This window comes from Diabrotica undecimpunctata, chromosome 3 (assembly GCF_040954645.1).
Source record: "Diabrotica undecimpunctata isolate CICGRU chromosome 3, icDiaUnde3, whole genome shotgun sequence".
NCBI lineage: Eukaryota > Metazoa > Arthropoda > Insecta > Coleoptera > Chrysomelidae > Diabrotica > Diabrotica undecimpunctata.
Window position 1 is genome coordinate 12128498 of NC_092805.1, and position 17719 is coordinate 12146216.

General features: G+C 34.1%; 1 protein-coding gene across 7 annotated transcripts in view; it reads right to left on the minus strand.

Annotated features, from left to right (window-relative positions):
- Positions 1–17719, minus strand: part of Stacl (SH3 and cysteine-rich domain-containing protein) — a 707685-nt gene that overhangs the window by 244606 nt on the left and 445360 nt on the right. For all 7 annotated transcript variants that reach the window (XM_072525277.1, XM_072525271.1, XM_072525272.1 and 4 more), the window contains one exon: positions 13511–13591. In XM_072525277.1, the coding sequence (XP_072381378.1) occupies positions 13511–13591 (81 nt within the window). The remainder of the gene's footprint in view (positions 1–13510; positions 13592–17719) is intronic.

Below are 17719 nucleotides of genomic sequence, written 5' to 3' on the forward strand. Positions count from 1 at the left end.
GTTTGGTTTCAGTAATTCCTAGAGCATCACATACGCGTTGTTGAACAAACATTACCGATTTTAAAGGACCGCCATTTTCTTTTTCATCCGTAAAATACTTATGTACACTACAAATTAGACTATCTACATCTAACACACGTCTAGGCATTTTTAAATATTTCCACCAAACATACAATGTCAACAGTGGCAAAGAATCAATTCAACTGCAATACTGTAACAAATTTATACCTACCCTAATGTTATTTTAATGTATTTTAAAATATGACGATTAATGCAGTTTTTACCTAATTTTCTGGGAAGTCGTTTACTGCAACTGGTTATCAATGAGTCATTAGCATAATCTTGTTAATCCGAAACCCGCGTAAATATAGAGAACCGACTTTAACCGAAACCATAGCCTAGAGCTTTTTTTGGGTTGATCTTATCTTTTATTTCAGTCATTATTTCATTACTTGCTCCACTTGAACTGGTTCTTCCCAACTTTGCTCATCTTTACTGCTAGTGGCGTAATTATCGTCCTCTAGTCGTTATAGTTCTTTTTGTAGCTTTTCGCAGAGAACAATCAGTTTTATTATCATTCGGTAAATCTGTTAAATATATATTAATTGTTTCATTCTTTAGTTGGTAAATTTCTCTTTTGAGTTCTTGACTCGCATTGTTTAATCTTGTTTTATCTTGAGGAGACCTAGTTTGTTGCCATATTCTTCTTAGTTTTCTTTTAACGGTTACTAATTTTCTTATTTTCTTTGGATAATTATTAATGAAACCGAGGATACCTTTTATCCTCGGTTTCAACACAAAAGTTTTTTCTCATGCTGTTTGATGGATATTGTCCACAACCAGTTCAACTTCCTCATCTAGCTGCTCTGAGTTTTGTAGCTCTACTGCCAGGTTGACTTTCTCTTCAAGACATAGTTTGAAACGTTCCCCATCAGTTAGTTTATTAGTTAATGTTGAAGTATTATCTTTTCTAATGATCGTATCGCTTAGAGTTATTGCTATTGGAGTATTATCCGATAAAATTGTCCCAACCATCATCAATGTCTGGGTAATTGACTAAAATATTTGTAATTACGAAAAATCTATATCAAGAATTTTATGTTTATCTGTAGACCCATAGGTTGGTCGGTTCGTAGATATCAATTTGCAACTATATTCGCTGATAGCCAATAGAAGTTTCTTTTCTTAAGTTGAAGTTAGTCTAGAGCCACAGTGAGTATTATTTGCATCAAAGTCTTTTACCATATATCTCTCTCCTAAGGTCAATGTTAGATATGCGACTGACAGATGGAAAGAGAAACGACTAAATAAGATTAAAAACAAAAGTACCGGATATCGTAATAAAAATTGCCAGACTTAAATAGGGCTTCGCAGGCCACACACCGCCTAGAGATCGATAGAGTATCGATCGAGTAAGATAGAGATCGATTAAATGAATTGGAAGAGGTTGGAAGAGAGAGGTTGATGTCCAAAATTGGAGTATAGAAGGCTAAGAAAAACAAAAAGGGACAAAGAGATTGCCAAAGTAATGTGTTCTCATGCTCAAAGATCAAAAAGGTTATGCCTCGTGAGACGGTATTTTGCTGGTCCTGAAGCGACCAACACCCCTCCCCAATCGCAGACAACGTAATGAAGGCTTTAGGAAGAAATGGAGTATCTGAGAAACCTTTCTGAGGTGATGCTGCTTTAGTAGGGGTAACGTTATGTACCTTTTTTCCTTGTTTAAATTTCGTTTTGTGAATCCTTATTAGTATATAAAGAGGCCTATAAAGCGCTGAACGGTCAAATAAAACGACTCTGCAATATGGACAAGAACACACACTTGAACAAAATCTGCATGGACATAGAAGGGCATAAAACAAAAACTGAGACCAGAGACATGTTTAAAAAAATAAAGCAGATAACACGTTCCTTTACACCAAACTACCTTGCTATCAAAGACGATAATGGAACTCTACTCACTTCTAAAAAAGATATTTTACACAGATGGAAAGAATACTGTGGACGACTGATGATGGAGGAAAGCACAGACGCCCCATCACAACAAGAAGATGCCAGTTTTGCGACGGAACCTGACGTACTCAAAAGTGAAGTTGAAGCAGCAATTATGAGGCAAAAAAGTCAGAAAGCTGCCGGTCCAGATAACATACCTATTGAAATAATTTGGACCCTAGATGACGTTGGAGTGGATATAATACATCAAATTTGTCAAAGAGTGTGGGAGACAATTAAATGGCCTGAGGACTGGACACAATCACTATATATTCCCATACATAAAAAGGGAGCGAAAGATTTATGTAGCAACTATCGCACAATTACTCTAATTGCGCATTGCAGTAAGATACTCTTACACATAATTCTCGAAAGGATAAAGCCCTTTTTACTACCTAACATTGCGGAGGAACAAGCAGAGAGAATTCAACATTACAACATATTTGTGCTTCATAGATTATAGTAAAGCTTTCGATTTGGTCAACTGGAGTAAAATGAGGTAAGTTTTGTCTGAAATGGGAGTCCCCAATCATCTGATACTGCTAATTAAAAGCTTGTACAATAACAATTATGCCAGAGTTAGAATAAATGGGGAACTAACCGATAGTTTCAGGGTCACAAAGGGCGTGAGACAAGGCTGCATACTAAGCCCAATTCTATTTAACATCTATGGTGAATGGATAATGCGGAAAGCTACTGAGGACTGGAACGGTGGCATCACCATTGGCGGGGAGAAGATTCGCAACTTGAGATATGCAGATGATACTACTATCCTCGCTAGTTCTGAAGCCGAATTGATTCACCTGCTACAACGGATAGAAGACGTAAGCTTAACGATGGGCCTTAAAATAAACAGAGATAAAACGAGAATCATGATAATTGACAGAGCTAACAACAATCAGAATCATCTGGTCATGATAAACAATATCGCTGTTGTAGATAAATTTGTGTATCTGGGCTCATTAATAACCAACAAAGGGGGCTGTACTGAAGAAATAAAGCGGCGGTCAGCAATCGCAAAAATCGCTATGGCAAAATTAACAAAAATTTGGAAAAGCCATGAAATAGCTACCGATACAAAAATGAGACTAGTAAGAAGTCTAGTTTTTCCAGTTTTTACTTATGTATCGGAATGCTGGACCCTTACTGAGAAAGACAAAAAGAACATAGATGTATTTGAGATGTACTGCTGGAGAAGAATGCTGAGAATACCATGGGTGACCCGAAGAACAAATCAATCCATACTGGACCAGCTAAACATAAAGAAAAGACTAAGAACACAAATATCAGAACAAATAATAAGCTATTTTCGACATGTGCTTCGAAGAAATGGTCTTGAAAAACTTACCATCCAGGGAAAAGTAGAAGGCAAAAGAAATAGAGGTAGATCGCCCACACGATACACGGACCATATTGTTGCTACCATTGGCGCTCCATTGTTAGAATGTGCTAGAATGGCAGAAGATAGAAAAACGTGGAGGAACATTGGGAAATTTAGCTAATAGCTTCATGATATCACGATACTTGCATCAGATTAACGGCTAAGAAGAAGAAGATTAGTATATATTCTCTAGTGTTTCCATTATTTATTTTGTTCTAATTATATCAGGTCTAATTTATGAAGTGTTATAATATGCTGTGATGTTAGTTATAAAAACTGACAAGGATCGCGATGTCGGGCTATCAACCTTGCGCCCAACTCGGGTTCAGATCAACATCTTTTACCAAGAATCAAGAAAACACAGATATTAATTTTCAATTTTTTAATACAACTTCTAATATGTTTACAATTGCAATAGGTCGGAATTTACGACCTATCATAATGACCGAGCACCAGTTTGTTCTTATTTCTTCGTCGGTTGAAAATATAACGCTTTAAGTATTTGTTTTCAAGGTCGGTTTACATAATAGCGTGAATAAACATAAAAATGTATAGAATATATTATAATAATATCACGTTATTGTTATTGACATAACTCCAATTCAAATGAAAGTAAATACTTAAATTTAAACTCTATTAAGAATTATTAAATAATATTAGCAAGAATAATCGCTAAAACTTGTTTAATTTATTATTAATCGCTAATAATTGAAACAAAATGACAAAGTTGTCAAAATCGTGATTGACATGATTCTGATATAAGAGAAATTCAGGCATAAAATGTTGAAAATGATTTTTTGTCACAAAAATGAAAATACTTTCTCCAAAATAACAAAAATTATTCCCAAATAAGGTAAAATATTTCTGAAGCAAACAATCTCCGAGCGTATTTGGGGGTAAGGAATATTTCAGGGGAACACCATTTAAAGATAGAAAAGATAAAATAAGGTCTTAGAATATTTAAAGTATTAGGGAAACGTGGATAGAGACAGTAGTTGCCCAACTCGGAATGAATTTGATATAATTCCTGTAAAGAAATAAAAGAAAACGAAAAAAAGGAGGAGATCTAGAGATGGAATATTGGTAGTGAAATTTTTTCTTGATAAAGAAGTGTTGAATGTTGTGTGTGTGTGTGTGTGTATGTGTGTGTATGTATGTGTGTATGTGTGTGTGTGTGTGTGCGTGTGTGTGTATGCTATTTAAAAATGTCTGGGTGAGAATGGCATACAATTTTTCTGTTGTCAATATGGAGACATATTATTATGGTTTAATTTTGATCCATATTTTCTATTTTCTCTTTTAGAGATTTTATATTTCCGCGTATTCTCGGAAAAAAATATTTTCAGATATTAAATAGAGGAAGGCTTTATTTTGGTATATTTTGTACAAAATTTGTAACACTTTATCCTTATTAGTTGTAATTGTATTTTAACCAATAATCAATGTTAATAATTTCAAACACCTTTTAACAAACCGAATTTGCAACTAAACAATAAATTTACCAAACTTCGTTCCCACACTCAAAGCATTAACCCAATAAAACGATTCAGGAAATAACACTTGCCGCTCGATAAATTACCAAACTATTATCAGGATTTGTAACAACATTATAATTACACCAAGTAGTTGTCCAATTACTCAGGTAACTTCCTAGTGTGCGATCTCGAAAGTTGAAGTACATTGCTTTAAACTGCAGTCGCCTGGAAGACGGATCCCCTTATTCTATTAATCTGCTACAAACTGAGGCTAATCAATACAGGGAGTTTCAACGTTCACGAGGGAAATTATTTTCATAAAAAATAAGATTTTATTTTAAAAACAATTTTTAATTGATTTACAAAGAGTAAACAAAGTTGTAGAAAATAAAAAGATTTTTTTTACATAACCTCAAAGTTTACGCAACAAATTTTAATATTTTATTTCACACAAAAAACATTTTTTCCCAAAATTTGATAAAATCTTACCTTTTTATATCCCAACTGCATTTTTTTATTTAAAATATTTATTTTTTTTCCTTATTTTGATTTATAATCGAAAAATCACCCTAATTTTCAATCAATAATTTTAACATCAAAATATCTGCTTTTTTAAATAATATTGGTGTGATTTTTGTTGATAAAATCTTTATTTTCTGACAGTGTCAAAAAATATACTTTACTATGACGAATTTGCTCAGAAAATACATAAAAACTCGATTTCGAAAGTTTCAAAAATCATTACGTAAAATTTTGTGCTATAGTAGAAACCCTAGTTACAATGCAGTGTAGGTAAGATAGGCAATATATTTCTTACGGGAGAACAGCTTTGGTTTGCCCCGAGCGGCGCATCAGGACCAAATTTAAGAATCATAGCACTGGAATATACGTACACATAACAGTTAGAGGGTTTTCAGACGAGGATACTGTATGCGAGATACTGTATGCGAGATACTGTATGCGAGATACAGAATTTTCGATGGCTGCTGTATCGGATTCACGGGCATGCTCGTCAGTATGAAAATAGTAGCAGTGCAGTGCGGTTATATTTTTGGATTATGGATGTAGAAGAGTGTGTTATGCTGTGGTACATATTAAATAAAAAGAAAAAGAAACTTAAAAGATGATGTAATTTGTATGTTCATCCTATTGTAGAATTAAGAGAAACCAAGGGAACGTATAATTTGCTGTATCAAGATTTATTGCAAGATCCATCGAAGTTTTTTAACTATTTTCGAATGTCTGTGAAGTAGTTTGAAGAACTTCATAAAATTTTGGAAATTCAATTGAGTAAAAAAGACACAACTATGCGTAAAAGTATTTCATCAAAAGAACGGCTTTCTATGACCAAAAAAAAAAAAAAATAAACAAAATATCTGACAATTGACAATTTCTTGCTAACTAAAAATTCGCAATCTAATTCATGAACCAAATGGACTGATCATGAATCAGTTAGAAACATCGAACTCTTTGTCAAAGTCCCGGATTTTTAACACCGCGAACGCTTGAAAGTAGAACTGCGCATGCAGATCAGTCAGAAACCAGTCAGGGACTGTCTCCGCGAACAAAACTATAGTGTGAAGAAAGAACATACTTCTAGAGAGAAAACACAGTCATTTTTGACATCAGGTAGGATAATATGTCGATTCCTATAAAACGAATTACCAAATTTTAATTCCGAAAAAATAGATATCTTTTTAAATAGTTATCCATATTTAACCATATTTTGTATGAAATATTGAAACCGTATATACAAAATCTTTCTAGTTTTAAAATAAACTGAAGCATACAAATTTTATTGACCTTGAAATACCACGATTTTTCCACCATCTTGGGACACCCCTTATTATAACTGTAGTTAGCAACCTTAACTGGGACATGGGAAATTTAGCACTAGTTCCTACTGCGAGAAGAACGGCAATGAATGTTTAATAAGTGGCGTTGAGATGGAGGCAGGAAGTCATTAAGTGAAAGCTTAATTGAAGAAGGAAGTTTCTTGAGAAATGTAATAGTTGCTTGGATGTGATTGCTATCTACATTAATAAAGAAAAGTAAGTTTTAAATCGTTTATTTTTATGTAGTTGATTTATTATGCGATTATTGTTGAATTCAATATTTTCTAGGGGTATATTAATAAGTAAGGTAACTATATATTCACCTTCTGATGTATATTATTATTATATAGGGTCCATAATTATATATTATTATTATATATTATTAAAAGAAAGGATAAGGGACAGACGAGTTTAAAGATTTTGTTCATTTCTATAGTGGAGTAGGAAAAGACAGAAGAGCAGCGGCAGGTGTACGTATATTGATAAAGAAAAGGCTGTCACGAAATATTAAGAACTGGGAACAAATAAACGAAAGGCTAATAAAAGTTGAGATGAAGCTAAAAGGACGTGACATAGTGGTAGTGGGCGCATATGCACCTTCTGAAGATGAAAAGAACGAGGTAAAGGATAAATTTTACGACGAATTGACGGACCTGGTAGAGAGTATTGGAACTAGGAAGAAAGTAATTCTACTAGGTTAAATGCTAGAACCGGAAGAAAAGTAAATAGCAAAGTGGTCGGTCCATTTGGAGAAGAAAAAATAAATAAAAACGTTGAGAGATTAATAAGTTTCTGCGATCATATGAATTTAAAGATAATGAATGGATATTATCAGCACAAGGATATTCATAAATTCACGTGGATTTAGCCAACGAGGAATTTGAAATCAATAATCAATTACTGTATATGCAAAGAAAACTCCACAATAAAGGCTAATAACGTTAGAGTCCATCGAGGACCAGAATGTGGATCTGATCACCATTTGCTTAAAGCGTCACTACTATTTACATTTAAAGGAAGCCAACGACAAAATGAAAACGAAAGTTCAATGATACTGCAAGACATTTTAACAAAGAGATATAATCTACAAGGTTTTGAAAATGAGTCCCCAGTCCCCAGAAAATGAAACCCAGTTTCTGTATCGAATGAGGTTGAATCTGAAATTGCACGATGTTTGTTACTCCTTACCAATTAATACGTACAACGAAATTATGAAAGCTCTTGACGAAGCTGCAATGGAAGCTATTGGAGAAGTGAATAGCATAAAAAATAGAAATGAATGGTGGAATAAAGAAATAGAAGATCTTGTGGGGAAAAAGAAGAATATGTATAACAAATGGCTAGCAACAAAGGACCCTTACTATCGACAACAGTACAACAGCTTAAACAAAGAAGTAAAAAAAGAGGTAAATAAAGCCAAAAATGAGATTTGGAATAAAGCCTGCGATAACGTAGAAAATTTTATGGGTACAGCAAGAAGTAAATAAGCCTGGAAAATAATTAGAGGTACTAGAACAGATAGAAAAGAATGCAGTAGGTTAACTCTAATAGCCCCAGAATTATGGGTCGAATATTATGAACAAATGCTGACAGTAGATCGAACAGAATTCCAAGATATTGACTACCAAAAATATGATATTTCCTACCGCGAAGAAACTGAAATAACACCAGAAGAAATTAAAAAACACGCCAACGCTATGAAAAATGGAAAGGCTCCAGGACCGGGGGGAGTACCCATTGAACTGGGTAAATATGGGCCTGACAAACTATTTCAGCTATTGGCTTATACTTTTAATTTATTCTTGAGAGGAGAAGAGCTACCCCCAGAATGGAAAACTGCATATATCAGCAATCTATACAAAAATAAAGGAGACAGAAAAGATTGTAAGAACTAGCGAGGGCTTAGTGTAACTAACTCAATCTGTAGAGTCCACGGGAAGATAATTAAAAGCCGAGTTGAAGATTGCTGGGAAGACGCTGAAGATCAGAGTGGCTTTCGTACTGGTCGTTCTTGTATTGACAATGTGTTCTGCCTAAAATAAACAATAGAAAAGCATTTGGTATGTAATATGGAGACACACATGGTATTTATTGATCTTCAAAAAGCGTATGACAGTGTCCCATTAGCCAAGCTATGGCAGGTGCTAGAAGACAAGAATATTCCACCGATTTACATTACTGCTATAAGAGAGTTGTATGATGATATGACGAGTGTAATAAAGATTGGACAAAAAGGCTGCTGCATTGCACCTACGCTCTTTAAGATTTATTTGGAGGGGGTTTCGGATATTTGGAAAAGAAAATGTTAACCTATGGGTGTTAAAATTGGAGACCATACACTGTACAGCTTGAATTTTGCTGATGACCAAGTAATACTTGCAGAAGATCAAGATGATATCCACTACATGTTACGAAAAATAGATGAAGAATATACTAAGTGAGGCTTATCAATTAATCCATCAAAAACAGAGTACGTAGTAGTGGGAGGTGAAGGAAAGCACTTAGAACTAGGAAGCAAACAAATTCAAAATACTGATAGCTATAAATATCTCGGTGTAAACATTACAAACAATGGTCGGAATACAAAAGAAATAGCTACTAGAATTGGTCAAGGAAATTCAGCAATACGTTAACTGAATAGTATACTTTGGAATAACCACATCACCCGAAACACAAAAATTAGGATATACAAAAGTATCATAGAAAGCATTGCTACATATGGTTCAGAGCTTTGGGTAATAAATAAAAATGACGCATCCAAAATAAAAGCAATGGGAATGAATTATTGGAGAAGATGTTGCCAACTCACTAGAAGATATAGAGTAAGGAATACTGAAATCAGAGAGCGTATGGGCATAGACATTGACGTCCTGGAAACTATAGAATGCAAAAGGCTGAAATGGTATGGCCATGTAGAAAGGATGAATGATCAACGATGGCCAAAGAGAATGTTACAGTGGATCCCCACCAACCGCAGGAAAAAGGGAAGACCAAGAAGATCGTGGAGACAAGAAGTAAAAGGTGCAATGGAAGATAGGGGTCTACAAGTAGATGACTGGAACGATCGCAAGCGTTGGAAGCTAGGTTGCGAGAAACGGCGGCAGCTGTAATAAACTCGTTATATATATATATATATATATATATATATATATATATATATATATATATATATATATATATATAATTATATATTATTATATTATATAGGGTCAGCCAAAACCAAAGTTGTTTTTTTTAAATTGAACATATTATATATTTAATGATTTTAAATATTTTATAAAAATATTATGAGCTTGTACAGTTCCCGTCATATAAAACTGGTACACTTTTTTTCCCAATGTAAACCTGTGTTTAGACTTGATACAATGGTTCGCAAATCAATTCGTTGTTGCCATCACAGATAACGGAATTGCACTAAATCTAAATAAAAAAAGAACGTTCAAAAATGTTTAAAGTTTTTATATAGGTATTATTATTATCATTGACAACAAAAAACCGTATCTAATTAATTTAATAACCACAGAGAGGGTTGAGTTAATGCCCAAAATGTCTAAAGGATCTTTAAATGTAGGGTATTGTCACAGGGAACATTGGAATGCATCTACTGTAATTTTATAATGTCTCTGTCGTACAGCCTTTTAGCTGATTTGGTACAATATTTTCGTTGAACTGGCAACGTTGCTCTAGAAATTAGAAGGGCATATGTGACAAGATCAACTTACACAACTTGAAAAACACGATTTTCGGTTATACGAGTTGTACCAGTTTTTATGACGCGAATGGTACATGATTTATGGCCCTGAGTTAATAATTTTCAAAATATTTCCACTTTTATTGAAAAAGTGATAATATTTAAAGTTCTGTGGATTATATTTTCACGATAATAAAAATATAAATGGCATGCCAAAATGTTTCCAGTGTAGTGCAGTTTTTAAATAATTTTTTTATCATTCCATCCATCACATCCAGTCATGATAAAAAGAATATTTTGTAATAGTCCTTCACATAAAAAGAACATCTCGATATATAAAACTTATTGCTTATTTTGGTCTAAACTATTATTTTTCTTCCTTCTTGTATGTAGGCTTAAAAGCCTGTTTCTTCTTCAATAATAGCCTCCTAAATTGTTTAAATTATTGCAATAACTTTATCTTGATCTGCCAATACTTCTTCGTCCATTTGGTGACTTATTTCGTGCTATTCGTACTATCCTATCCTCTGCCATTCTACTAATGTGTTTGTTCCACTCCTGTTTCCGTTTTGTCACCCATCCATTTATGTCTTCTATATTGCATGCTCTTCTTATGTTTTCGCTTCTCTCCTATCCAACAGACTTTTCCCTGATATTTGTTGGAGTATTTTCATCTCTGTTATTTCTAGTAGTCGTCTCGTTTTAAATATGTCAGGTCTTGCCTCCGCCGTGTACGTTAATATAGGTCTAATTGCTGCTTTATAGATTCTTGTTTTTGTGTCTGGTCTTAGGTGTTTGTTCTCCCAGATTGTGTCATTAAGAGATCCCGCCGCTTTACTTGCTTCTAAGCTTTGGTATCGTATTTCTTCTTCAACATTTTCGTAATTAGTTATATCTAATCCCAGATATCTAGACCTTACTTCCTGCTTTATAATTTTTCCATCAATTTCGATTTTACGTCATAGTGGGTATTTAGCTGTTGTCATACATTTGGTTTTTTCTGCTGATATTATCATATTGTATTTCTTGGCTGTTGTATTGGAGATTTGTGTTAATCTTTGGAGCTCGTCTTCTATCTCGGCGATTAATGCGGCGTCATCTGCATAACATAATATTTGGATTTGTTTGTTCCGCATTCTGTAACCATGACTTTTACGTACTGCTTGTATTATTTCGTCCATTATTATATTAAAGAGAAGTGGGCTTAACAAGTCACCCTGTCTGACTCCGCTTTGTATTGGTATACACTTTGTTAGTTTTCTATTTATCTTTGCCTGTATTCGATTATGGAAGTAGATGTGTTCGATGTTTTGTTTAATATTGATTGGTACGTGTCTTTTATACAGTAAGTGTAAGATGTCTTCGACTTGGATGCAACCGAAAGCTTTTGTCAGGTTTATAAAATACAGGTATGCTGGTTTATTGTACTCGATGGCCTATTCTTCCGGATCTGAATCCTTGTTGTTCATCTGATAAAGTTGTTAGTTTATTGCATTTGTTGGTTAGAACTTTTGTGGTAAGCTTTAGTGCCGTGTTCAGTAGATTTATACCTCTATAATTGTCTTTATCTCCATTCTTGAACATTGGTATCATTAAGCTGTTTCTACATGCGTCTGGTATCTTCCTGTGTAATATTAGTTTTTGTATCAGTTTTGTCATTTCTAGGGTTATACTTTCTCCTTTGTGTTTTAGAAGCTCATTGGTTATTCCCTCTAATCCTGGTGACTTTTTATTTTTAAGCGAATTTATGGCTATCTCTACTTCCTGAAAATTGATTTCTATTTCGTGTCTTAATTCAGGTAAGTTATTGTGTTGATTATTATTTTCCTTTTCTTTAAACAGTTCCGTCAGGTATCTTTCTCATTCGTTTGCTGGTATGTTATTGTATTCCTTCAATTCTGCAATTTCTTTTTGTTGGTTTCTTATCAATCTCTATATTTGTTTTTGTGTAACGTAGAAGTCGCTTTTCATCCTTTTTGTAAACTGTTTCCGGTATTTGTTCTTCTTACCAACTACTTTGTTTCATTTCGTATTCTTCTATAGGTGTCTCGGAATTCTGGAGTATTTGATGTTTTGTACTGTAGGCCTCTTGTTTCTCTTTACATTTATCTTTTATTTCTTTTCTGAACCATGGTGTATTGTTGTTGTTACTTTTGTTCATTATGACTTTGCGTTTTCCTAGAGCTTCTGTTGCTGTTTCTTTAATGTTGTTTTTAATTCTCTCCCAGCTCGCGTTTATATCTTTAATGTCGTCTATTCGTTTCAGCTGTATCTTCTTTGCTAGCTCCCTCTGGTACATTTCTCTTGTAGATTCGTCCCACAGTAATTTTGCATTGAATTTTTCCTCGTTGGTTTTCCTATAGGAAATGTTTTGGTGTTATTTTCATTCTTATTTTTACTAGTACTAGTTTGTGTTCACTCCCTGAGTTTGCTGAGTTTAAAGTTCGGATATCTAGAATCTGTTTTGGGTAGATTTTTCTATTAGTGACTATAAAATCAATCAATTGATTTAAGTTTACGTGAATATACGTTTAAAGCATCGTATGATTAAACCATAGAGATTAGCCATAAGTACTCAATTTACATTAACACGGTTTTCGCTAAATATTTCTTTTCCTCCTGGAACTATTTCATTTTCGATTCGTGCATTAGTCACCCCTAAGAATTAAGGGTTCTTCATGAGGTACTTCATTCAGGATGGTTTGCAATTGTTTGTAGAATGCCTCTCATTCCTCTTTAGGTTAACAGTAATCAGGACTGTAGATAGATTTTTGGTAGTCCATTGTGATGTCCATTTCTTTCGGAGATGTAACGGCAGTCATTTATGTTGTCTTTAAATTTTTTTATGGACGAGTATACCTACGCTTGCTCATGCTCGTTCTTCTTTCTTCACTCCACTGTATGCTAAAAAATATTGGATATAGTCTTTTTGGCCTTTACCTTCCTTCTTGGTTTCTTGGATTGCACAAATGTCTATTAATGGCCTAAAGTTATTATTAACAATTTCCAAAATTTTTTTTGGCTTGTTTATCGATTTAACTGATGTAAATTTTGAAAATACAGTATTGACATAATTATATTAGGAAATAGAGTTGTTAATTATACGAATAGAAGCCATTTTTAGTAAAATACTTACTCTATTTGAAACTACTTCTGCACCCTGTAGTACCGCATCAGTCACAGTTGAACACAAGTCTACATAAATATCTTCTAATTCCTGAAACAAGTAAATTTATTGATTATAAAATATTTTAAAAAAGAAACCAACACGTCACCTTAACATCACTTGCCATACGTTTGCCACATATAAAACGTTAACTCAATTATATTAGATGACAACATTACAGTTATCGAATATGTCCAAGAATTTCAAAAACTTGGGACGAATACACCAAAGCTACATACATATACAGGGTGTTTGGTAGGTCGATGGAAATTTTTTAAGGGATAATAGGGGACGCCATTTGCAAAAATTTTTGCTAATAATGTATCGCTCAAACTGTTAAGGTTTCCGAAATAAAGTTAAATTTGTCAATATTCGAAAATAAGGCTGTTCGTCTATTTTATTTTTAAAAGTAATTATCTAAGCGAGATACTTCCCTGACATACAAAATGTTGAATCTTAATGAATTGTTAAAATAACCTTCATTAATGAAATGGGTAAGAAAGGTAAAACACAACAACGATATATCATGCTTTTTGCAACATTTATTATGCCATATTAAGTATGTACATAAACTTCAAAAAACAGTCATTGTTGTTCAAAATGAGAACCACCATTCCTAATGCACGCTCTTGCCCTGCATCATATTCCTGATGTGGTTACTTTTAACCTCAGTTCTGCCCTTATAATGTCAGCTGCTTCGATAATCCTTTCCATTAAATGAGCTCTAGTTCGGATTCGAACTTGATAAACAAGTTCTTTGAATCTGCCACAGATGTGGTAGTTACACGGTGTTAAGTCAGGCCACAAAATTGGTCCAGTTTGTCCGATCCACCTATTGGGATAGTGATTGTTGAAGTTCTTATATCAATGTTCTTAATCACTAAAAGAGATATCTACCAAAACTCATTACATGACCTTCTTTAATATTAACACATTTCAAATGTCTAAAGTCTATTCAAAGTGATAACTTTTAGAGTTCATGCTTCACTCCCTTACAAAAGTGTGAAGTAAATGTAGCACTTGGAGGTTACCATATCATAATGTTACCAAAGCCCGGAAAAAATAGCACATTCCCGCAAAACTACAGACCAATAAGCTTACTATCTGCAATTAGCAAGATTGTAGAGAGAATAATCCTCAGCAGACTCCAAACTGAAATAGACAGATTAGATATAATACCCGAAGCCCAATTAAGTTTTAGACCAGAACACTCCAGTGAGCTACAAGTACTCAGATTAACAGAGTACATAGCAGTTGGATTAAATGACAAACAATTCACAGGAGCTACCTTCCTAGATGTAATCAAAGCTTTCGACAGAGTCTGGCATAAAGGACTGATCTACAAAATAAGAATATACTGTTACAGCGGAGCAATGACAAGACTAATCTCTTCGTACTTGAACAATCGTAGTTTCAGAGTCCGGATAGGACAAGTTCTATCCGAACTCGGGAACCCGGAGGCTGGAGTACCACAGGGAGCGGTACTGTCACCTCTACTCTACACGATATACACAGCAGACATACCTACAACACCAGGTACACTACTAAGCCTCTATGCCGAGGACACAGCGATAGCGGCCAAAAACAGAAATGTAGACATAGCGGTAAACAACATACAAACAGTGCTAGACGACATAGAAGAATGGAGTTTAAAATGGAAAATCGCTATAAACTTCGAAAAGATACAGCCTTTACTTTTCAAAAAGAGGCACCAACAACCAGAAGAACAGGTAACTGTGCAAGACAATCCCATCGAGTGGAAAAGTGAAACAAAATACCTCGGAGTAATCATGGACAAAGACTTAACGTTTAGCAAACATGTAGAAGCTAGAGTACAAAAAGCCAAAATGGCAAGAGCATCAAAAAGAGGCCTAGCAGGAAGAAAAAGCAAACTTAGACTGAAAACAAAAATAGTATTAATAAATAGTATAATGCTTTCTATATTATCATATGCATCTCTCGCATGGGGATACATATGCAATACATCAAAAAAGAAAATACAAGCGGCACATAACAACAGTCTAAGAGAAGCAGTCAACGTACCGAGATACGTAGCAGAAAGTTTTTTCTTTAGAGAACTACAACAAATCAGAGTGACTGACATAATGAAAGAAAAAGCTAGGACAAAGTTCGCGGAGATAGAGAACCACCCCATCCACATATTGCGAGAGATAATAAGGTACGACGCTTTCCACAGATGGAAGCACAAAAGACCCAAACAACAAATAGTAGAATAAAATCATAATACTAGAGAGAAAATCAACAATTTTTAATAAAATCCTTTATAAAAAGGTATATAAAAACCCAGTCGGGCTATGTTAAATAGACAAAACGTTTTCGGAATAAATATTCCATCATCAGTGTCCTAAAAAAGTTTTTAACCACTTAATTAAAAATCAACAATCACACCAGAGAGAAAACAAAACACCAGAGAGAAAACACTTCAAAAAACAACAACAACCCACAATGAAGATAGATCGTAGCTCTGAAAACTCGTCGACAATCGCAACGTACAGCGTGGATCCAGTTAATTTTAAGTAGATAATTTATTATATTAATATTTACTAATTTCTTATTTTATGTTTCAGACATCTTACAAAAAAATCCAAAAAACAACAAAAAATGGCTTCAGCCACCAAAAAAATCAAAAAACTACTAACAAAATCCAGCGCAAGCCACAAAAAAAAATATTAACAAAAACCATTAAAAACCCGGGCACGTAGGGCCCAACCCCTTGAGCACCAAGTCGCCGAACTGAGCCTAGCTCAGAGCGGAGACTTGAGGCCCAAGTAAGCAATTTTAGTTCGCGGATAAGCCACATTAAGATAACAGGAATATAGCGACAATGCGCTGTCCTCAGTTTTGAATTCGGTTAGGAAACCATGTTGGGGTTCTATTACCTAGGACCTCCACATGAATAGCATTTAGCTGATAGTTGTACCCCTATCTATCGCGCATCAGAGTGCTGTAGGGAGATAAGGGATGGTCTGGAGCATTGGAACGCGGTGGAGTGACTCCTGTTTTTACTTGAGTTAATACACCCCGCTCCAATGAATTCTTACACCCGAACGTAATTCTTAGGTGTGAACATTTCTCACAGGCTGGGTTTAAATAAATTGCTTGCTTGCTTAAAATTTTAATACCTAAATCATTGAAATGATCAATCAAAATTCATCCTTCCTTTGGTATGAATATGGGTAAATTTAAATTTGAACCAATTGAGAAATATTACAGAAACCAAAGTTTCAAGAAATCTGGAAACCTCGACAAATCGTGTCTGATTCAGCTGCTTTGTCGTCTTTTAATCCCTTTAGAGCCTTTTCTGTTTCTGTTATTATACTTAGTCCCGTGTCGGAGATTTTGGCTACGAAAGGGGGTATCGATATCGTCAAAAAGATCTGTCCATACCATTTTTAGTTTTTTTCCTTGGATATCTGTGTGAGATTGCCTCAACTAATAACTTTATTTTCATTTCTGCTCTAATTTTTTTGTGAATCAAATAGACCACCTCTTGGTAAAACAACAAACATTTTTTACGTAAAAAGTAGACGAGGTGGTATAGAACATAAGTAATAAGTATAAGAATATTCTATTATCTTTCTTAAGTAATAAATAGATATCACAGCTCACTTATTATAGGATTACGCGATCCTTCAAGCCCGATATTGGTTCTCGAGGCCTCTAAATTGGCATATCAAAGAAATTTTTCAGTCGACTCGCTGCCAGGATTCTCCTAATGGATCGGGGAGTTTTTCCCGGAAATATGTGAGAGTTATGAAATAGCGGGAATGAATGATAAGTATGTGAAGTGCTTGAAGTCGCGGGAGATTTGATTTGGATTCAAAAAAAATCTGCTGTGCCATTATTATTTTCGAGCAAGCTCCGAACAAAATGAGAAAGGATCAACAAGAATCTTGACGAGGGTTTAATGGATGGAGGAAGTTCGATGGACCTTTTCAGTAAGGTTTTATTGTAAAATGGCATTGGGAAAATGTTATTTTTTATATTTATAAAAGGAAATGTTATATTCTATTAAATATAACTTTAAATATATGTGGAAATTAAATTCAAATAATCAGCAGCTATACAATCACTATTTTTTTTAATAATTTTCATCGTTAAATAAATTAAATGTTCACTCATATTTATATTAAATTTATTTAATTAATCAAATATCTA